The sequence below is a fragment of the Hylobates moloch genome, unplaced genomic scaffold (assembly GCF_009828535.3).
Source record: "Hylobates moloch isolate HMO894 unplaced genomic scaffold, HMol_V3 SCAFFOLD_3, whole genome shotgun sequence".
NCBI classification, from domain to species: Eukaryota; Metazoa; Chordata; class Mammalia; order Primates; family Hylobatidae; genus Hylobates; species Hylobates moloch.
This window is the reverse complement of record NW_026652278.1, coordinates 58,640,529-58,664,111: the sequence shown is the minus strand read 5'-3', so window position 1 is coordinate 58,664,111 and position 23,583 is coordinate 58,640,529. Positions and strand designations below refer to the sequence as shown.

Here is a 23,583-nt window from a genome sequence, read left to right as displayed (position 1 = left end):
TATCAGTTGTAATTTCTCTTTTTTCATTTCTGATTTTTTTATTTGGGTATCCTTTTTTGTTTAGTCTCAACAAGCAGTTAATTGATTTTGTTTATCTCTTCAAAAAACAATTTTTCATTTCATTGATCCTTTGTATTTTGTTAGTATCTGTTGCATTTGTTTCTTCTTGATCTTAATTGTTTCTTCTGTTAATTTTGGGTTTGGCATGTTCTGTTTTCATGGGATGTATGGTTTGACACTTAATTTGAAATTCTGTTACTTTTTGGATATAGGTATTTATTAATTATGAACTTTCATCTTAGCACTACTTTATTAAATATTCTCTAGATTTTGATATGTTTTGATTTGATTTTTATTTATTGTAAAGGTACATTTGATTTCATCCCTAATTTCTTTCTTGACCCTAGTGGTCATTTAGGAGCATGTTGTTCACTTTCCATGTATTTGTACACTTTCCAAAGTTCCTCTTTGTTGATTTCTAGTTTTATTTCATTGTGATGAGAGGTTGGATACAATTCTGATTTTTAAAAATTTATTGAGACTTGATTTGTGTCCAAACATATGGTCTATCCGGGAGAATCTTCCATTTGCTGGTGAGAAGAATGTGTGTTCTTTAGCTGTGGGATGAAATGTTCTATAAATGTTTGTTAGGTCCATTTGGTCTAATGTGCAGTTTAAATGTAATGTTTCTTTGCTAATTTTCTGTCTGTTAGCATGCAGTGAGTTTTTGGGAAAAAAAAAAATTCTGTCTAGATGACTAGATGATCTCCCTAATGCTGAGAGTGGGTTGTTGCAAACCCCAGTTATTACTGTACTCTTTCTCTCCATTTAGATCTTTTTTTTTTTTTTTTTTTTGAGACAGTCTTGCTTTGTCACCCAGGCTGGGGTGTATTGGCGTGAATCTCAGCTCACTATAACCTCTGCCTTCCAGGTTCAAGCGGTTCTCGTGCCTCAGCCTCCTGAGTAGCTGGGATTACAGGCGTGTCACCAATTTTTGTATTTTTAGTAGAGACAGGGTTTCACCATGTTGGCCAGGCTTGTCTTGAACTCCTGACCTCAGGTGATCTGCCCACCTTGGCCTCCCAAAGTGCTGGGATTACAGGTGTAAGCCACCACACCCGGTCTCCATTGAGGTCTAATAATATGTGCTTTATACATCTGGGTCCTCTGCTGTTTGGTGCATGTGTGTTTAGAATTGTTATATTTTCTTGCTGAATCAATCTCTTTTATCCTTATATAATTACCTTGTCTCTCTTTACTGCTTTAGACTGTTTAATTGTAGCTACTTCTCCCCACTTTTGGTTTCTATTTGCATGGAATGTCATTTGTATTCCTTTACTTTCAGTTTATATGTACCTTTATAGGGGAGATGAGTTTCTTCTGGGCAGCATACAGTTGTGACATTATTTTAAATCATTTCAACTAGTCTGACACTTTAATCTGTTGTATTATTAACATGTGAGGGCTTATTCCTGTTATTCTATTACTTAATTTCTGGTTGTTTTGTGTATTCATTGTTCCTTTCTCTCTTCTTGTTAACATTGTGGTTTGGTTGTTTTCTGTGGTGGTATCGTTTGAGGCTTTTCTCTTCCTTGATTGTATTTGCTCTACCACTGGGGTTTATATTCTGTGTGTTTTCATGATGATAGATACCATTCTTTATTTTCCCAGCATCAGACTCCTTTAAGCATTTCTTGTAGATTTGGTCTAGTGATGATGAATTTTCTTGCTTTTACTTGTTTGGGAAAGACTTTATTTCCCCTTCGTTTATGAAGGATAACATTGTTTGGTATAGTATATTTGGCTTTTTTTTTTTTTTTTCCTCCTTCAGCTTTTTGAACCTATTATCCCATTGTCTTCTGCCCTGTAAGGATTGTGCAGAGAAACTGCTGTTAGTCTAATGGGGGTTCATTAATAAGTGACTAGATAGTTATGTCTTGCTTTTTAAAGAATTCACTCTTTGTCTTTGACTTAGTGACCTTTTTACTATAAGGTGCTCTGGAAAAGATATTTTTGAATGTATACCTTTGGGGAGCTTTGTGCTTTATCTGGGTATCTAAACTTTTTGCTAGCCTTGCGAAGTTTTCATCTATTATTTTGTTAAACAGACTTTCTAGCCCTTCAGGTTTTATTGTTGCCTCCTCAAACACAAAAAATTTGAAAATTTGGTAGCTTTGTGATGTCCTATATGTGATGAGAATTTGCTCATTCTTTAAGAAAATTTAAATTTTCTTTTTTCAGCCGGGCGCAGTGGCTCATGCCTGTATTCCCAGCACTTTGGGAGGCTGAGACAGGCAGATCATGAGGTCAGGAGATCAAGACCATCCTGGCTAACACAGTGAAACCCCATCTCTACTAAAAATACAAAAAATTAGCCGGGCATGGTGGTGGGCACCTGTAGTCCCAGCTACTCGGGAGGCTGAGGCAGGAGAATGGCGTGAACCCAGGAGGTGGAGCTGGCAGTGAGCTGAGATCGCGCCACTGCAGTGTAGCCTGGGCGACAGAGCGAGACTCCGTCTCAAAAAAAAAATTTCTTTTTCTTTTTTCTTCTGACTGGATTATTTCAAAAGGTTTGTCAAGTTCTGAGATTTTTTCTTCTATTTGATCTAGTTTGTTGAAGTTTTGAATGCATTTTGTTTCATTCAATGAATACATCAGGTCCCGAATTTGTTTCATCCTTTTTTATGCTGTCTTTTTGGTGAATTTTTCATTCATATCCTGAATTGTTTTTCTTTTCTTTGTATTGTTTTCTTTGTATCTCAGTGTAACAGAATACTTCTTTAGTATCAATATTTTCAATTCCAAGATTTTATAAATTTCTTTTTGATTGGAATCTGTTGTTGAATTACTGTGTTCCTTTGAATTTATTATGGATTCACATTTTCTTGCTTTTTCTTGTTTCTTTGATTTCTACATTGATATCTATGCATCAGGTATTGACAGTCACTTCTTCCAGTAGTTTGAATTTCCTTTCATAGGGGAGGAATTTTTCCTAGAGATGTATCTGTGGTGTTGGTTGGGTAGGGCACTTTTGCTTTGATTCTGGATATATGCAGTAATGTAGACTCCATATGATTTTTTTAGGCATTAAACAGGGTCAGTGTTGTCTGTGATTTCTTCTGTGGTTTAGTGGTTGGTTCTTAAAGGAAGCTGTGGTGAGATTTTATTAGGGAATGGGCTGTCACGTGGGCCACTTTGGGCTCCTTTGGTGGTAGTAGTGAGAAGATCATGTTTGTTTTGGGGCTTCAGTGTGGCATATGCTGCCACCAGAGTTACTGGGTCTGTGCAGGTCGATTTTTGGGCTTCCAGGCAGCTTGCTTGGGTGCCAGGAATGGGGTGGATGAGTGGGCAGGTTATTGGGCCCTGGGCGGTAGGCGTGCCATAGTTGATGTCAGTAGCAGTGGCAAGACAACCCCCTGGAACCCAAGCATTTCACTTTGGTGTTGGCAGTGGTTGTGACAGGCTGACTAAATCAGTCTCCAGGCCTGCTGCAGGTGCCCACATGTGGGTGGGTGTCAGTTTTGGTGATAGTGGTCAGTTGAATGGACCCTGGCCCCTGGAAAAAGTGCTCAGGTACCGATGGTGGTAGACTAAGCAGAGTAATCTCCAGACCCTGAGCCGTGTGCTTACATACTGGAGGGGGCTGAGCTTGGATGAGCATACCTGTCCTCAGGTTCCCTGATTGTGCAGGCACTGGCTGTGGTCAACAGGGGTGGCATGATCCCCAGACTACCAGTGGAATGGTCAGGTGAGGGCTCCAGCCATCATGTTGCAGCCCTGCTACTGGGGAAGGTGGGTTGCTTTCTGTTGGAGCAGCTGTAGGCAGGCAGCTGGTAACTGGGCAGGTGCACTTTGCTAGGGTGTTGACCCTGGCAGCAATAGCCCACGGTACAGACGCTGGGGTCTGTAAAGTTTGTATTTAGGGCATATCAAAATACCTAGTTACTCCACTGCTAGGGAGGGTGGGGTCCAGCTAGTACCTTGTGTTTTCCTTCAGGGCTGTTGATTTGGGAGATAACTTATTCTTTTTGGGGTGTGTGTGTGTGTGTGTGTGTGTTTCACATTTTTTAGGGTTAGCCTGCATCCAAAGAGAGTTTATTCTTTATAGTAGTGAATTTTTTCATTTGTGAACACAGTGTATCTATTTAAGACTTAAGTTTCCGTGTTTGGTGTATTGCAATTTTCACCGTATATACTTTGAACATTTTTGTTATATTTCTTGTTCTTTTTTTCTACTTTTTATTATCTTAAAATACTGTTCAAATCAGGATCTGGAGTATCCTGGGTTATACAAACCTATATATAAGTAAATATACATTTTTTATCATAGTTTGCTTTATTGCACTTAGCAGATGCTGAATTTTTTAAAACAAATTTGAGGTTTTATGATAGGTGCAATGACATGCACCTGTAATCCCAGTTACTCGGGAGGTTGAGGTGAGAGGATTGCTTGAGGCCAGGAGTTTGAGACCAGCTTGAGCAATATAGCAAGACTCCATGTCTGAAATAAATTTAAAAAGGAAACATTAGCTGGGTCATGGTAACATGCACCTGTAGTCCCAGATGCTTGGGAGGCCATGGTGGGAGGATTGCTTGAGCCTCACTGTACTCCAGCCTGGGTGATAGAGCAAGACCCCATCTCTTAAAAAAAAAAGAAAAAAAAAAAGCCAGGGGCGGGGGCAGGGAAGGCATAGGATTTGTGACAACTTTGCATCTATTAAGTCTGTCGGTTTCATTTTTCCAGCTGCATGTGGAAAAGTATTTTCATGTCTCTGTTACATTTTAATTATCACAATATTTCAAACTTTTATTATTATTACTATTACATCTCTTATGGTGATGTGTCATCAGTGATCTTTGATGTTAGTATTGTAATTGTTTTGGGCACCAGAAGCCACACCCGTATAAGAAGGCAAACTTAATCCAGAACACTGTGTGTTCTGACTGCTCCACTAACCAGCCATTCCCCTGTCTCTTTCCCTCTTCTTGGACCTCCAGACCTCCCTATTCCTTGAGACACGATAATATTGAAATTAATCCAATTAATAATCCTATAGTTGCCTGTATGTTTTCAAGTAAAAGGAATAGTCACACATCTATAACTTGAAATCAGAAAGCTAGAAATGATTAAGCTTAGCGAGGAAGGCATGTCAAAGCCAAGACAGAGCACAAAGCTAGGCCTGTAGCACCACACAGTTAGACAAGTTGTTATTGCCAGGGAACAGCTTTTGAAGAAATTAAAAGTGCTACTCCAGTAAACACAGGGATGATAAGAAAGTGAAACATTGTTATTGCTGATATGGAGAAGCCTTATGGACAGGCCAACTCTCTTGTTAGGGGCTAAAGTAACTGGTGACTTTTTGTTGAAGTCATTGCTCATTGACCATTCCATAAATCCTAGGGCCTTTAAGAATTATTTTAAATCTACTTTGCAGGTGCTCTGTAAATGGAACAACAAAGCCTGGATGACAACACATCTGTTTATAGTAGGTTTTTCTAAATATTTTAAGCCCACTGTTGAGATGTACTACTCAGAGAAAAAGATTCCTTTCAAAGTATTACTGCTCATTGACAGTGCATGTGGTCACCCAAGAGCTCCGAAGGAGATTAATGTTTTCATGCCTGCTACTACAATTTTCATTCTGCAGCCCATAGATCAAGGAATAATTTTGATTTTCAAGTCTTATTATTTAAGAAATACATTTTGTAAAGCTATAGCTGCCAGAGATAGTGATTCCTCTGATGGATCTGAGCGAAGTAAACGGAAAACCTTTTGGAAAGGATTCAGTATTCTAGATGCCATTAAGAACATTCATGATTCATGGGAGGAGGTCAAAATACCAACATTGAGGTGATTAAGACTTTCAAGGGGGAAGTCATTGCAGATGTGGTAGATACATCAACAGATTTGTAATCAAAACTAGAGCTTGAAGATGTGAGAGAACTGCTGTAATCTCATGGTTGAACTTGAATGGATGAGGCATTGTTTCTTATGGATGCGCAAAGAACATGGTTTTTTGAGATAGAACTGAATATTACTTGACCTTTGGTGATAATGCAACCTCAGCTTGTGAGAGGATTGACTCCAGTTTCAAAAGAGGTTCAGCTGTGGGTAAAATGGCCAACAATATTGCATGCCCTAGGGAAATCTTTGATGAAAGGAAGAATTAATAGATGTGGCAAACTTTTGTCTTATTTTAAGAAATTGTCACAAACACCCCACCTTCAGCTACCACCACCCTGAGCAGTCAGCAGCCGAAAACATTGAGGTAAGGCTCTTTATCGGCAAAAAGATACTGCAACTCCCTGAAAGCTTAGATGATCGTTACCGTTTTTTGGCAGTAAGAACATTTTTAAGTTAAAGTGTGTATATTGTTTTTGATTTTTATTTTTTGAGACTGGGTCTTGCTCTGTCACCTAGGCTGGAGTGCAGTGGCGTGATCCTGGTTCATTGCAGCCTCAACCTCCCTGGCTGAAGCAACCCTCCCATTTTAGCCTCCCGAGTCTCTGGCACCATAGGCACATGCCACCATGTCTGGCTAATTTTTTTCATTTTTTGTAGAGATATGGTCTTACTGTGTTGCCTAAGCTGGTCTTGAACTCCTGAGTTTAAGTGATCCTCCCACCTGCGTCTCCCAAAGTGGTGGGATTACAGGCAGGAGGTACCCTTAAGGATGGGTTTTATTAGAAATAGCCACCTGTTTTGTTGGCTTCTTCCTTGACTTGGATTTCTTCCTTGACTTGGTATGGATAGTTAACAAGAAACAGATGTTAACTCCTTGACCAGTGCATTTCTCTTTCCCCATTCTAATAGATAAGCTTTAATGGATATCTTTAGTGGATATTCTAATAGATAAGCTTTTTTTTTTTTTTTTTTTTAAACAAGCTTCCTAGTGGGCAGCAGTATAAACACCACCAAATCAAACTACCTTTTACCAAGTTGCTTTTATTTTTTAAAGACCAAGATTGAGTCTAACAGTCAGGAGATTTTTAATGTTAATTAAAGACTTTATGCAGCACTGTAGTGAGCACTAAAAATAAATGAAAGAACAGTTCTACCTTAAGTGAGTTTACATGCATAATTTAAAGATACTTTTATTACACTTAAAAATATAGGATGGTATTTGCTTATATACTAATACAGTGTAAGCTGTAAAAAAAGTAATTGCAGTAGAAATTCAAAGCTAAGTTGGAGTTGAAGTTGGGGGATGTAAACATCATGGAAGAACTTGAGCTGGGCCAAAAGAGCAACCGTGATTCAAATAAGTGGAAATGGAAACTCTTCAGGTGTAAGGGAGCAGAAGGTGGGTGGCAGAATTAGGATAAAAATGTAAGTAATGAGAAGACTGCTTCCAGCGTAACTAATAGTCAAGTTGGGAAGACAGCTCTATGAACAGATAACCTCAGGGAATGAATGCAAAAGAATGAAAGTAGGGGAGCAAAGGGTTGAATGATTGAATGTCCTATGAGCATAGAGTCAGCTTCAGTATTCCAAATTATAACATCCTTGTCTTGTTCCCATCTTAGAGGAAATGCTTTTGATTTTTTACTGTTGTGTATGATGTTAGCAGTGGGTTTTTCATATAGACCTTTTTATATTTAGGTATTTTCCTTCTGTTCCTAGCTTGTTGCGTGTTTTTCATCATGAAAAGCCATGGAATTTGGTCAGATGCTTTTTCTGCATCATTAAAGATGATTTTTTTCCTTTATTCTGTTAATGTGGTATATTACATTAATTGAATGTCATGTGTTGAGCCATCTTTGTACCATTGACTACCTTTGTAAGTAATGTTTTATTAGCATAAAGTCAAGCTCAATTGTTTACATATTGTCTATGGTTGTCTCTGTGACAGAGACAGAAGTAAATAATTATGACAGAAACCATCTGGTTTGCAAAATCTGGAATATTTACTGTTTACTCTCTTTTGTGTGACGGAGTTTTGCTCTTATCACCCAGGCTGGTGTGCAGTGGCCTGATCTTTGCTCACTGCAACCTCTGCCTCCTGAATTCAAGCCATTTTCCTGCCTCAGCCTCCTGAGCAGCTGGGACTACAGGCACCTGCCACCACACCCAGCTAATTTTTGTATTTTTGGTAGGGATGGTGTTTCACTGTGTGGCCAGGATGGTCTCGAACTCCTGACCTCAGGTGATCCACCCGCCTTAGCTTCCCAAAGTGCTGGGATTACAGGCGTGAGCCATCGCGTATGGCTACTATTTACTCTTTAAAAACATTTTCTAACCTCTCCTTCTAGAGTCATCAGTATAGACATCATTATTTAGTGTATATTTAGAAGATAATGGACTAATCTTTACTGATTAACACTCTGTAAATTGCTTTACTCGATAATAGTTGTGGTTTATCTCTCATAAGTAAGGGGTATAATCTGGTTAAGGGAAGTTAAATGATGGTTTTATGAAAAATGTTAAGTTAATGAATTTGTTAATGTCCTTTCTAATTCAAGTTCATGGCTTATATTTTGAAATATTGTTATACTCAGTAACCAAACTCTTTTCTTCTCCCCCCTTCACCCATCCTAGTCTCTGATAACCATCATTCTACCCTCTACCTCCATGAGATCCACTTTTTGTTTGTTTTTTAAATAGACAGGGTCTCATTCTGTCACCTGGGCTGCAGTGCAGTGGTGTGATCATAGCTCACGGTAGCTATCATAGCTCACTGTAGCCTCAAATTCCTGGGCTCAAGTGATCCTCCTGTCTTAGCTTCCTGAGTAGCTGGGACTAAAGGCATATGCCACCATGTCCAGCTAAGTTTTTTACTTTTCTCTTTTGTTAGAGTCAGGGTCTCACTATGTTGCCAAGGCTGATCTTGAAGTCCTGGGCTCAAGTGATCCTCCCATCTCTGCCTCCCGAAGTGCTGGCATTACAGGCATGAGCCACCATACTGGGTCAAGATTCACGTTTTTGACTCCCACACCCGAGTGTGAACATGTGATATCTGTCTTCTGTACCTGGCTTATTTCATATAATCACCTCCGGTTCATTCATACTGCTGCAAAAGACAAGATGTCATTCTTTTTTATGGCCTAATTGTATTCTATTGTGTATATATACCACATTTTCTTTACCCATTCATATGTTGATAGATACTTAGGTTGATTCCATGATCGTGGCTGTTACGAATAGTGTTGCAATAAACACTGATGTTCAGCTGTCTCTTCAATATACATTCCTTTCTTTTGGACATTTACCCAGCAGTGGGATTACCAGATCCTATGATAGATCTACTTTTAGTTTTTTGAGGAACCTCCTTACTGTTTTCCATACTGGAGGTACTAATTTACATTCCCACCAACAGTGTACTAGAGTTCTGCTTTCTGCTTCCTACAATTAGGTAGAAGGAGTAAGTGCTAGAGTTTGATAGCACAGTATGGTAACCATAGTTAGCAATAATTTATTGTATTTTTCAGAATAGCTAGAAGAGGACTTGAAATGTTTCTAACACAAATGATAAATATTTGAGGTGATGGATATTCTAATTACCCTGATTTGATCATTACACATTGTGTGCATGTATCACGATATCATATGTACCCCATAAATCTGTACAATTATTATGTGTTAGTAAAAAAAAAGATATACCACTCTTCTATTTTGCTAATTGAATTTCGTATTTTTGTTTTCATAGGTGTATGTGGAATTTGATGATCTTGAATGGGATAAACGAGAGTGGGTTAAAGTTTATGAAGATTTTTCAACTTTCTTGGTGGAATACCACTTAATCTGGGCCAAAAGGAATGACCCTAGCCAGACTCAGGGATCAAAGAGCAAACAGATTCAGTGGCCTGCATTGGTAAGATCTATTCCTGTTTCATTAAGCATTTTCATTTGTTCGTTTAAAACAAAGAACAACAACAACAAAACAAAGGCCGGGTTTGGTGACTGACACCTGTAAAACTAGCACTTTGAGAGGCTGAAGCAGGACGATTGCTTGAAGCCAGAAGATGGAGATCAGCCTGGGCAAAAAAGCGAGACCCCATCTCTACCAAAAAAAAAAAAAAAAAAAAATAGCTGGATGTGGTGGCACATACCTGTGGGTCCCAGCTACTTGGGAGGCTGAGGTGGGAGGATCATGTGAGCCCAAGAATCCAAGTCTATGTGAGTTACTGTCATGCCGCTGCACTCCAGCTTGAATAACAGAGTGAGACCCCATCTCTTAACAAACAAAAAAAAGAATAAATGAAAATTTAAGACCAATAATTAAATAAAAGTTTAGATTCATCTTACTGATTTATAAATTAATATTTTTGAAGAGTCTTTGGCTAATCTGCTAGAGATTTTAAAACACTGCCTTCATTTTGTTAAAACAACTTTAGGTGTCTCTTTGTTAGTATTCTGTCAGCATATGTAGTTCACAAATAAGTTTATTCTATCAATTTAAAATATAAATTGGATTAAAGGGACCTGAGAGATAGTTGACTGTATGCCATGTGGAACAACTTTGCTGAATGAAACTTTGTTAAGTGGGAGATGGAACATACTTTGTATTAAAACATTTAATAGCGAGTAATTCTTCTTGGTTTGTTAATCAGTAAATCATTGTGGGTGATAGATGTTTAATGTGTAATTATTCAGGTAATGGATTAAATTACTTCTTATCAGGAAATGTTTCATTTAAGAAAATATAATAATTTTCAGTAAATTCTCTGGTACTTTGAAGAGTTTTATTTAAGAAAAGAAACAGGAAGTAAACAGGGTCATTAAATTGTATTAGGAAAAGAGCCACATTCGTTTAACTATTGTTACCGCTGTTTTCTGGCAGAACATCTAGCATGTAACAAATTTGCAATATTTGTAAAGTTTTCTTCATATGTTACTATCAAAGAAATACTTTAAAAGCCGCTGAAACATTATTGCAGGTATTTGATATAATTAATGAGTTAGGGTAGTTCCTTTCAATTTTTTAAACCTGCAGATGAACTAATTACAAGGATAGCTTCTGCTTGCTAATAATTTTAATGCATATAAATTTTCTATTTTAGTTAATCTTGATGCTTTTCTGTATAGAATAGAAATTTAATAGATCTGTTTATTTGATTTTTTTTTTTTTAAGAAGTCAGTGGAGATATGAATAAAAAGACAGGATAGGAAGGGAGGGAAGAGAGTGAACGGAATCAGTGGCATTTTAAAAAACAAAATATAATATTGAAAGATGAAAATAATATCTGTCTGTGACCTGTAGTTTTGATAGGAAACTTTGCATAGCAAACTAAAGAAGATAATTTTATCCATAGTAGATTTTTAAAAATATTTAATGAGTATGTTGAATTGTTCATATAAAAAGTTTAAACCATTACTAGCATGATTTTAATTTTATAGACCTTAACCCAAAAACTGGATAAAATTTGTGAGTAATTACGAATAATTAGACATATAGGTGAATTTTATATGAGAATTCTCAAAAGCAGGAAGCAGTAGCATCAATAATATGAAAAACTATACATCAGTATCAGAGTTAAAAAATTAATAAAGCTTTAGAAAAATCTTTACCTTTTTTTTTTTTGAGATGGAGTCTCGCTCTGTTGCCCAGGCTGGAGTGCAGTGGCATGATCTCGGCTCACTGCAAGCTCCGTCTCCCACGTTCACACAATTCTCCTGCCTCAGCCTCCGGAGTAGCTGGGACTACAGGCGCCCGCCACCATGCCCGGCTGATTTTTTTGTATTTTTAGTAGAGACTGGGTTTCACCGTATTAGCCAGGATGGTCTCGATCTCCTGACCTCGTGATCCGCCTGCCTCGGCCCCCCAAAGTGCTGGGATTACAGGTCTGAGCCACCGTGCCAAGCCAATCTTTGCCCTTTCTTAAAGGCAATTAAGATTGAGATGAATTTCTGTTGTATTCATAAAATACTGATTTTAGAGAGAATTTTAATTGGAAAATACTGTTTAATGATAATGTCATAATTTTACAAAGTTGTTTCTGTTGAAAACCTCTTAGCCTTGAAATTAGGCCTACTTAATCACCAGCCTTTTCTAACTTTATCATGTACAAAAGAAAAAGTGATGAAAAATTTGAAAAACACTGGTATAAAAGTAATGGAAAATTATCTTTTTAGTCCTATTACTAAGAGATAACTCATATATATTATATATATATATATAATATATATAATTTTTGATATATTATGAAACATATTGCTCTGGTTCCTTTTTTTTTTTTTTGCCATACTATTTATTTTATTTTATTTATTTAGACAAGGTCTCACTGTTTCACACAGGCTGGAGTGCAGTGGTGTGATCACAGCTCACTGCAGCCTTGAACTCCTGGGCTCAAAAAAGATCCTCCCACCTTGGCCTCCCCAGTAGCTAGGACTACAGATGTGTGCCATTATGCCTAGCTAAATTTTTTTTTTTGAGACAGAGTCTTGCTCTGTCGCCCAGGCTGGAGTGCAGTGTCACAATCTCGTCTCACTGCAACCTCTGCCTCCCGGGTTCAAGCAATTCTCCTGCCTCAGCCTCTCGAGTAGCTGGGACTACAGGTGCCTGCCATCATGCCCGTCTAATTTTCATGTTTTTAGTAGAGATGGGGTTTTTCATCATATTGGCCAGGCAGGTCTCGAACTCCCCTGACCTTGTGATCTGCCTGCCTCAGCCTCCCAAAGTGCTGGGATTACAGGCGTGAGACACCATGCCCAGCCTTCTGCTAAATTTTTTAATAAAAATTTTTAATTGTGGTAAAATGTACTCACCATAAAATCTGCCATTTTAACTGTTTTTGAGTACACAGGTCATTGGTAGTAAGTACATTCGTGTTGTGTGTTACCACTATTGTCATCCAAACACAGAACTTTTTCCATCTTGCAAAACTGAAACTGTACTCATTAAAGAGCAGTTCCTTATTCCCCCGTCTTCCTGGCCCACCATTCTACTTTTGATCTCTGAGTATCTCATATGAATGTAATTATACAGTATTTGTCCTTTTGTAACTGGCTCATTTCACTGACAATGTCTTCAGGGTTCATGCATGTTAAACCATGTGTCAGAATTTTCTTCCTTTTTATTGCAAAATAACATTCCATTGTGTTTATACACCACGTTCTTTTCATCCATTTGCCCGTTAATGGACAGTTGTGTCACTTCCACCTTTTGGCTATAGAGAACTATTTGGCTGTGTTCAACTATTTGGGTATATACCCAGAAGTAGAATTGCTGGATCAGATGGTAATTGCATTTTTAATTTTTTGAGGCACTTTCATACTGTTTTCCAAGTGGCTGCACCATTTTTCATTTCCACCAGCATTGTGTAAGGGTTCCAGTTTCTTTACATCCTCACCAACATTTACTTTCATTTTTTTTGGTATTTACTTTCTCAGTAGGTGTGAAATGGCATGTCATTGTGGTTTTGTTTTATATTTTTCTAATGCTTAATGTGATGTTGAGCATCTTTTCGTGTGCTTCTTGGCCATTTGTATGTCTTTTGAGAAATACCTATTCGTAAAGTTCTTTGCCTGTTTTTGAATTGGATCATTTGTTTTTTTGTTGTTGAGTTTTAGGATTTCTCTATGTATTCTTGATATTAATCCCCTTTTAGATACATGATTTGGTAACATTTTCTTTCATTTTACAGGTTACCTTTTTACTGTGTTAGCAGTGGCCCGTGCTGCACAAAAGTTTTAAATTCTGATGAAGCCCAGCTTGTCTGTTTCCATTTGTTGCTTATGCCTTTGTTGTTGTATTCAAAAAAAATTGCCAAATCCATGTCATGAAGCTTTTCCCCTTATGTTTTCTTCTGAAAGTTGTATAGTTTTAGATCACAAATTTTGGTGAATTAATTGATTTTAAGTTTGGAATATCATGTAAGGGTCCAACCTTTTTTTACATGTAGATGTCCACTTTTTCCAGCACCATTTGTTGGAAAGACTGCCTTTGCCCCAGTGAATGGTCTTGACACTATTATAGAAAATATTTTGACTGTATATGCAAGGGTTTGTTTGTGGGCTTTCTGTTCCATTCCATTGATCTATACGTTTGTTCTTATGCTGATACCAACTCACTGTTTTGATTACTGTTGCTTTGTAGTACATTGTGAAACCAGGAAATGTTTTTCTGTCAACTTTCTTCTTTTTCAGGGATAGTTTTGGTTATTCAGGGTCCCTTGAGATTCCGTATGAACTTCAGGAGAGGTTTTTCTTTTTCTCCAGAAAAAGGTCACTTGGATTTTGATAGGGATTGAATTGAATCTGTAGATGGATTTGGGTGGTAGACATCTTAATATTAAGGGCTGGGTGCTGTGGCTTACACCTATGATCCCAGCTCTTTGGGAGGCTAAGGCGAGAGGATTGCTTGAGGCCAGGAGCTCAAGACCAGACTGAACAATGCAGCGAGACACCTTCTCTGCAAAAAAAAAATAAAATAAGCCGAGTGTGGTAGCTTACGCCTATAGTCTCAGGTACTTGAGAGGCTAAGGCTGAAGGATCGCATAAGCCCAGGAATTCATGGCTGCAGTGAGCCATGATTGTGTCATTGCACTTAAGCCTGGGTGACAGAGTGAGACGCTGTCTCCAAAACTACACACACACACACACACACGTATAAATATTAAGTCTTCTAGTCTTTGAACAGGGGTGTCTTTTTACTTGTTTATGTTTTCTTTAATTTTGTTCACTTATGTTTTGTAGTTTTATTTCATCTCCTAGGTAATTTATTCTGTTTTGATGCTCTTGCAAATGGAATTGTTAATTTCATTTTCAGATTATTCATTATTGTTATATAGAAACTAGCGAGCATGAGCCTGTAGTCCTAGCTACTTGGGAGGCTGAGGTGGGAGGATCCCTTGAGCCCAGGAATTCAAGGCTGCAGTGAGCTGTGATTGCACCAGGGCACTCCAGCCTGGGTGACAAACCAAGACCTTGCCTCAAAAAAAAAAAAAAAAAAAAAAAAAAAAAAAGCTGATTTTTATGTGTTGATTTCATATCCTGTTGCTTAGGTAATATCCTAGTCAATGGTGAAAGACTGAAAGCTTTTCCTCTTAGATCAAGAATAAGACAAGGAATCCCTGCTTTTGCCATGTCCACTCCACATAGTATTTGAAGTTATAGTCCCGAAATCAGATGAGAAAAAGACAAAAAGCATTTAAATTGGAAAGAAAGAAGTAAAATTGTGTCTGTTCACAGATGATGTAATCTTATACTTAGAAAACCATGAAGACTTCACAACAAAGCCTATTGGTACTAATAAATGAATTTGGCAAATTAGCAAGTACAAAATCTCTGCCTTCTTTTAAACATAGTTTTAGCTAACACTGCATTAAAATTGTAGATCCTGCTTTTTTGCTTAACATCTATCCTCTGCATTTCTCCTCATGCGTAGTAATTTAAGATCATTTTTAATGGCTGCATAATATTTAATCTTACAATGACTCATTTCCTTAATGTTTGACATTGTAGTTGTTTCCAGTTTTAGGGAGCATTATAAGTAACTGGGATAAATACCATTGCAAGCCTTTGTCTGCATCTCTGATTTTTTAAAATGTATATTCATAGTAGTAGAATTAATAATCACAGGGTATGAACTTGAAAGCCACAAAAATCTATCTCCTGACACTCTTCACAAATTGTCTAAAGGTTGTACTGACTGCCATTATCCTCAGTCAGTGTTGGGGTGTTTTTATCTCACTCATTACACCCTTGTAAGCATTAATTATTTATTTGCAGTTTATCTTGTTTTAAAACACAAATAGTTGGCCAAAACAGGAGGAGTTTTACATCCTAAGGGGATGCAGTGTTGAATGTTACTCTTTCTCTGCTAATTGGATATTTAAAAATAATATTTCGTTGTTTCAATTCGCATTCCTTTAATAGGGTGAATTTTTTTCACGTTTATGAGCAACTTGTATTTTTAGTGAATTGTTATTTAGTACTTATTAGGGTTTGTGTTTTTTATATTTGTTATGAGCTTTCTTTATATTATTACAGATATTATAACCTTTTTGTCATATTTCATAGTTTGCTTAGCCAATTGTTTGATAGTAAGTCTTTTTGAATTGTATGTTTATTTTTAAAGTCTATACAATGGGATATTGTCATTAATTCCAGTAGTCAGGTTATGTGTGCTTGCCTTCCTTCCTTTTTTCTTTTGTTTTAGAAGACTGTAAAAATTAATAAACAAGTGAAGTGAGAATGCTTTTTTGTAATAATTAAGAAAATAGTCAATTTAAGTTTCATAAGCATTTTGCAAACATTTATATACAGTAGATATGACTGAGATTTTATTGTTTCCTTTTTTGTTCATTAAAATTTGGCTTCTTTAAGGATGTCTATAAACAGCAATTATGAAGTTTAGCGTTTTAAAATTCCTACAGCGTAATGAAATACTATATCTACAGATTTGAGAGAGTTGAGGGATCTGTATATAAGATGGCAGTAGAATGAAACACAGTAGAAACTAATACTTTGTCTTTAATTTTCTACAAATTTAATGTTTCTATTTCTGTGCACATGATACTTTATGTTCTTTTGTATTTAAACATGTTTGTATTTATTATCTTCTTTCTAGTTGTTTCACTCCTCCTGTGGTACTTGTTTAATATTGCATATTGGTTACGTTATCTTGTCTACCTCTTATACCTAGAAATTAGTGGAAACTGGCAGTGTACCTGCTGGTTCTTGAGATCATGACAAGACAAAAACAAATCCTGTTGTCTCATTAACATATTTTAAAGTATATATTTTAAAATTTAACATAATTGCATCTTGAACAAAATATGGATAGTATAATACCCAGGCTCCTTCTCTGGAATTGTCTGGTTCCTCTTTCTTTCTAGGATATCAGTAGCAAAACATTTATGGGAGCACCACGTGCAAGATGCTGAAGTGGTGTCTTTTTTTGCTTGGTCCTGTATAATCAGAGTACCACTTGAGGCCATTCTAATGCTGTAGGCTGAGGTAACTTGCATCTTCATGTAAGTTACTTAATAGATTGTTAAATCTTACTTACTTTTTAATAAAGTAAAATACTTGTGAAAGCACATTTATCGGCACCAGGGAAAGAAAGTGTTGGCATTCATAATTGAAATCAACGAATCACCTACCTAACTGGGTTAGGGCCCTGGCTCCATCTCCTTTAGGAAAACCTTCTGTGGGGAGTGGGGCTTCGACCCTAACCCAGGTGGGCTGTAACACTGCTGTATTTTCTAAGGGGCAGAGTTTTCTACTGCTTTTCTGCTGGCCCAGCCTTCCAGATCACCCCAACCAGTGCTCCTATATAACCATCCTGTGCTCCTATAGAACTTTGTTTTGTACCTCTGTTTTAACAATCAGCACATTCTGCTTTGTATTATACCTATTTGTTTGCATGTCTGTCTTCCCTTAATAGATTGTAAGTTCTTTGAGGACAGGAGTCATGTCTTAGTCATCTATGTATGGTTCCTTGGAGTCTAGCACAGTGCTTTACCCATCTCAGAAAGTAAATTCTTATTTTAAAGTGATGAATGTGCTGCAACCCAGCTAGTGAAAAAGAACCCTACTGGGTGTTATTACAGGTTTTCTGACTATTAACATATAATAATATCAAAGGACAGGAAAGCAGAATCACCCAATTGTGGTAAAACTGTGTGTTACCAATTTTAAACATGTCAATATATAATAAAAAACAAATACTAAAAGCTTATAATGCCAATTCTCATCAGGTACAAATTTGATTCCTGAAGTCACCAAGGGGAAAAATGTAAAATTACCTGAAATGTGTTATTTTAAAGATGTTAAAGGAAGAAACAGAAGTCCTCACAATTGACTTAAATATTCAAATCTTTGATAATTTACCTGAATTTCTGAATTGAGTTTTAGGAAACTCAGACTACTTTTTCTCAGTGTAGCTTTTCCTTCATAGATAGGCAATTCTGGTTCAACCAGGAATTGTGATGACATCATAAACATGTAAACTCTTAGCAATTTATTTATTTTAAAATATTCTCTTAGTGAGAGTGCTTTTTAGTTACTATCTGTTCCAAAAGAAACCCCCTCAAAGGAGAATAGAGTTCACTGCTCTTAGGGACAAGATTACCTTTATATCCAACAGTTCTATTGCCAAAGTTGGTTTAGATTATGGCCTCAAGCAAATTTTACTAAAATGTGAAAATATGCCACCTTCCAAGTTAGAAATAAACTTTGGAGTATGTTCATTTAAAGAGTTTTTAAATATTTATAATTGAATTTCCACAATTAGAATAAACAGTTGCATGTCTTTTTGTACTTTGTTAAATAATGAAATGGAAGTAATGACAATATAACTTCAGGATTATTATTTCTCTACAAGGTAAAGGACTTTAAGAGATCAAATTATACATAATAAAAAATTAAGCTTTTTAAATGATAAACTCTAATACTGGCATGTATTGCAATGAACGAGTTCACACACATATATCTTGTGGATTATAAAATGACATTATTCTTTTGGAAAGTATTATAAGAACCATAAGAAGTTCATACTCTTTGATTCATTAATTCTAGTCTTAGGAAATGATGCTTGAAAAACAGTTTTTAAAAAGTGTATTCAGTTTAGCTAATGTTTGTGACATACCTCATACGAATTAGACACTGTGGTGGGAGCTGCAGATTAAAAACAGAAAGGCTTAATATTATTAGAAGAAAGATGTTTATTGCAGTCTTATTAAAGAAGAAAAGAAAAATGGAACAACCTTGATGTTCAACAATTTGTGAATGCTGTTAAATTAATATTTTGGCATATTATGCAGCTCTAAAAGTGATAATTGTACATACTTTAGGAAAATGTAGAGAAAATTTAAGTAAAAAAATATTAATTACATCAGCACTAGAATTATGTATTTAAAAAGTCTTATAGACCGGGTACAGTGGCTCATGCCTATAATCCCAGCACTTTGGGAGGTTGAGGCGGGAGAATTGCTTGAGTTCAGGAGTTCAAGACCAGCCAGGGCAGCATAGTGATACCCTCATCCCTACCAAAAAAAAAAAAATTAGTCTAGTGTAGTGGCGCAAGCCTTGTAGTCCCAGCTACTCAGGAGGCTGAGGTGGGAGGATTGCTTGACTCCAGGAGTACAAGGCTATGGTGAGCTATGATTATGCCATTGCACTCCAGCCTGGGCAACGGAGCAAGACCCTGTCTCAATGGAAAATATATATATTATAAAGAAGATAATTATTTTATATTATGGCAGAATTTTGCCTGACCAAAATTGTCTTTTCCCTAAAAAACAACTATTATTTCCCAGCAAATTGGAAATTTCATATAATGATGTTATTCAGTATTTTATATTTTGGACGTAGTCTTCTTCAAATGAGTTATTTTAATAAACTTCTTTTACGTTTCTGTTAATGTACTTTGATAGGTATTATTTGTGTTTTGCTATTGCAGCATTTTAAAAAAATCTGTCCTTAATATACAAAGAATTAACACTTAATAATAAAAATGACAGCTTAAACCATAACAAAGTAAAATATAATGAAGATTATTTAAGGCTTGCTTTAAGTCTGTCTGAATTACTTGTTTACTTGTAGATTAGCATGGCTTGATGTGACCTTAGATACTATAGACTGACAGAACGTTAGAATTGGGGGGAAAAAATAGCAGTTATCAAGGAAGGTAGCATAATATGTTAATTAAGGACATAGACTTTGTGGCATATTTCTTGGTTCAAATCCTGATTCTTCCATTTACTGTTAATGTCATTTATACTCTGTATGTCTCACTGTGTTCATAATAGTAATATCTGCCACACAGAGTAGTGAAGATTAAGCAAGATAGTATATAAATAAAACTTCAATATAGCACTGCAGTGAGTTTAGATCGGTGTACACTTTGAGAGAAACCTCTGTAAGAACACCCTCACTTCTGGCACTAGTTTCAAGTTTCAGGCATTCCCAAAACCACCCACAGGGTTGATAAATCACTGGAAGATTGATACAACTCACTGAGAGCTGTTACATTCATGCCTACAGTTTATTGCAGAGAAAGTATACGAGTTAAAATCAGCCAGGGGAAGAGATGTTTAGGGTACAGAGTCGAGGCTCTTCTCCCTGTGCAGTCATGTCCAGCATTATCTTTTTATGTCCACAGTATGTGAGTTTTGTCAGTGAAGAAACTCATCTGAGTCTTTGATTTTCCGGTTTTATTGGGGCTCAAAATCACATACTAGCTGAAAGGTGTAGCTTTGGTCTCTGGGAGGTCAGACTAATAACTTCAGTTCTCACTTCTTCTGGAGATCAGAATTGATACTGAAATGTTCAAAGCCCCCATTGTAAATCACATTGTTAAACTGTCCAGTGGCCAAAGCCTCCAGGCAAACAAAAATACTCCTATCAAGCAGGTACTCGTAAGAAGCAAGATATTCTAGAGCCAGGAGATCATCTGTCAGTTGCCGAGGTGGAAGCCCAAGCATCTTTTTCTTCTTTGGTGTATAGGCTATGCCCTAGCCTTTGGCCTACACTCTTAAAGCAAAGTGAATATATTTGAACATCTACATTTAGTTTTTATATGACAGACATTGCAATAGTAACCCTTTGAATATGCCTAATATTGGGAGGAGCCAGTGTTGAATAGGTATACAGTTAAATAAACAGTCAATCTAATTTATAAAGCCATTATGTACATCATTTTCTTGTACTAATTTAATTACTCATTTTCCCCCGGATTTACCACTATTTTTGTATCTTATGAAAAATTTGTGCAGGACTATTGGCATAGAAATTAGTTGATGGGCTGGGCATGGTAGCTCACGCCTGTAATCCCAGCATTTTGGGAGGCTGAGGTGGGGGGGATCACTTGAGGTTAGGAGTTCGAGACCAGCCTGGCCAACATGGTGAAACCCCATCTCCACTAAAAATACAAAAATTAGCCAGATGTGGTGGTGCACGTCCATAATACCAGCTACTTGGGAGGCTGAGGCAGGAGAATTGCTTGAACCTGGAAAGCAAAGGTTGCAGTGAGCCGAGATTGCGTCATTGCACTCCTGGGCAACAGAGTGAGATGAGAAGAGGAGAAGAGAAGAGAAAGAGAAAGAGAAAGAAAACAGGAAGGAAAGGAAGGAAGGAAAGAAGAAAAGAAAGAGAAAGAAATAAATTAGTTGATGGTTAACTAATTCTTCCTTACGCTATTCATTTTCCATCATTATTACACCCTGAGGAGGCTTTAACTAAATTTCCTGATACATTAGATGATCAATATCAGTATTATAAGATTGATTTCTATAAGGGGCTGGGCGTGATGGTTCATGCCTATAATCCCAACACTTTGGGAGGCGAGGGTGGGCAGATCACCTGAGGTCAGGAGTTTGAGACCAGCCTGGCCAACATGGCTAAACCCTGTCTCTACTGTAGTCCCAGCTACTTGGGAGGCTGAGGCAGGAAAATCGCTTGAACCTGGGAGGTGGAGGTTGCAGTGAGCTGAGATCATGACACTACACTCCGGCCTGGGCAGCTGAGCGAGATTCTGTCTCAAAACAAAACAAAACAAAAAAGATTTATTTACTTAAGGTAAATGAATCTTACCAACAATGTCATTTGCTATGCCATAGTGTGTTATGTCACAGCGTGATGCTGTTTTATTACAGAACAAATCAGTAAGAGTTGCAGAGGAATTTGCTATGCCTCCTCAGCAGAATTGACCCTCACCTAGATACTGGGTATTTTCATGGATAGGTATAGTTACAGTGGGCCCTTACTTGGTTATTTCTGAGTTCCAAGTCATTTAAGAACAAAGCTACTTTACCTTGTCTCAGTTCACAGGCTTGTACTAAGACTGGTTTTCCTATGTGCTGTTTTATACTAGGGTCTCCATGTTTGTGAATATGATGTATTTCTTTGGTAGCATTTTCCTGCACAGAGCATTCCAATTTAATTATGGAACTCTTCTGGGTACTGCTTTCCCATGAGAATGTTTCTCCAACATTTCCCAGGACAGTATATATATTTTAGGTTTTCAGATTCAGAGAAGCAGTGTCAGTTAATGCCCAATAGTAAACTAGTTGTCCCTCAAATTGAAATTTTTGGGTCCAGAATCCTGGTGGTTTTCCTATAAGCTCCAGTCTGTGCTCCACACAGGACTGTTTTATAAAGAATTTGCCCAGCTTCTATTCCGCACTATTTGAAATTAATTTGGGTGGGCTCAGGCGTTTTCTCTGGTTTTCAATTGGCATGTCCTATAAATATTGCCTGATAGAAAGATTTATATGTATTCTGTTTAAGTAGGCGGAACATTCCCCAGTCAGACATAATAAATATCTCCATAATGCATTCAGGTAAAGGAGACACACTACTGTACATGAGGTACGTTCAGACATCCTGATTTTAATCCAAAGTTTTACCTTAATCCATAAACTCTTGTGTTGTTATGTCTTTCCAATATAACTGTAGCTCCTATTAGGACTTCACCAACAGATTTGTAAGTTCTGTGCATGGGTCTCTCGTGGAAACATCTCTACACTTAACTATTTTATCCATTTAAGAGCATTTGACTCTGGATCCCCAGCTACGGACTAGCAAGGAATCCAGGCCTTCTCTTCAGGCTTTATCTTAATTAGATTACAGAAGCATTGGTTTAGGCAAGTTGAAGTTAGATTTTTCTTAGTCATTTTTGCCTTCCAGTTTTTAAAGTTTCCTCAAACTAGGGTGAATTGCCGGGTGCGGTAGCTCACGCCTGTAATCCCAGCACTTTGGGAGGCCGAGGCTGGCAGATCACCTGAGGTCAAGAGTTTGAGACCAGCCCGACCAACGTGGAGAAACCCCATCTCTACTAAAAATACAAAATTAGCCGGGCATCATGGCGCATGCCTGTAATCCCGGCTACTCGGGAGGCTGAGGCAGGAGAATTGCTTGAACCTGGAAGGTGGAGGTTGCGGTGAACTGATTATGCCATTGCACCCCAGCCTGGGCAATAAGAATGAAACTCTCCCTCAAAACAAACAAACAACAACAACAACAACAAAACAAAACAAAAAACTAGGGTGAATAAAGCAGATTTGTTTAGGGCTCTTTAATGGAAGGAGACCAACAGGGGCTTGTTGGTCCACTCAACCTCTGAGAGTGCTGCAGTGTGACCTTTGTTTTGGCTTGAATATTTTATTCATCCCATTTCTTAATAACTGTTTAAAGATTTACACCCAGCTGGGACTAGTCTCTTGAATCTCCTCTTTCTTTTTCTCCATTGTCTTATGAATCTTTATTGCCTATTATTTTGGCAAGACTTTTACCTATGGCAGTGGGTCTGTGACTACTGGCTATAACTGGATCTGGCCAAAAACCAGGCTTAGCCCAGCATTAGGATTTGCGTTTGTTTCGCTATTCCAGGTAACAATAATCAAGGAATTATATAGTAACCTTATTTATTATGTAACATTTTCTTATGTATCCAGTGAGCCAGGCCCGCAGGAGTTGAATCCATCATTTCTAAGTCCCACTGGTAACTTTTATTTCTACTAATTGATTGTAATACAGCTGTAGTTGGATCTATTATTTGTAAATTCCACTGGTAATGTTTACCTCCAGTAAATGATTATAGCACAGCTATAGTTTTATACCATGAGTGGCCTTGTAACCACCCAGGAAACAAAGGTTTGTCATCCCTCATTCTTTCTCTTCATTCAGTGAGTCAGCTT

The 23,583-nt window shown here is 37.3% G+C and overlaps 1 protein-coding gene across 2 annotated transcripts in view; it reads left to right on the top strand.

Moving 5' to 3' along the window:
• The window catches only part of JMJD1C (jumonji domain containing 1C), a 345,065-nt gene that overhangs the window by 127,978 nt on the left and 193,504 nt on the right, over positions 1-23,583 (top strand). Inside the window, exons 1-2 of one of the 2 annotated variants that reach the window (XM_058436283.1) lie at positions 5,436-5,486; positions 9,648-9,812. In XM_058436283.1, coding sequence (XP_058292266.1) covers positions 5,466-5,486; positions 9,648-9,812 — 186 coding nt within the window. In that variant the 5' untranslated portion in view covers positions 5,436-5,465. Of the gene's footprint in view, positions 1-5,435; positions 5,487-9,647; positions 9,813-23,583 lie in introns of those variants that run through there. The other variant, XM_058436284.1, reaches the window with a different exon arrangement.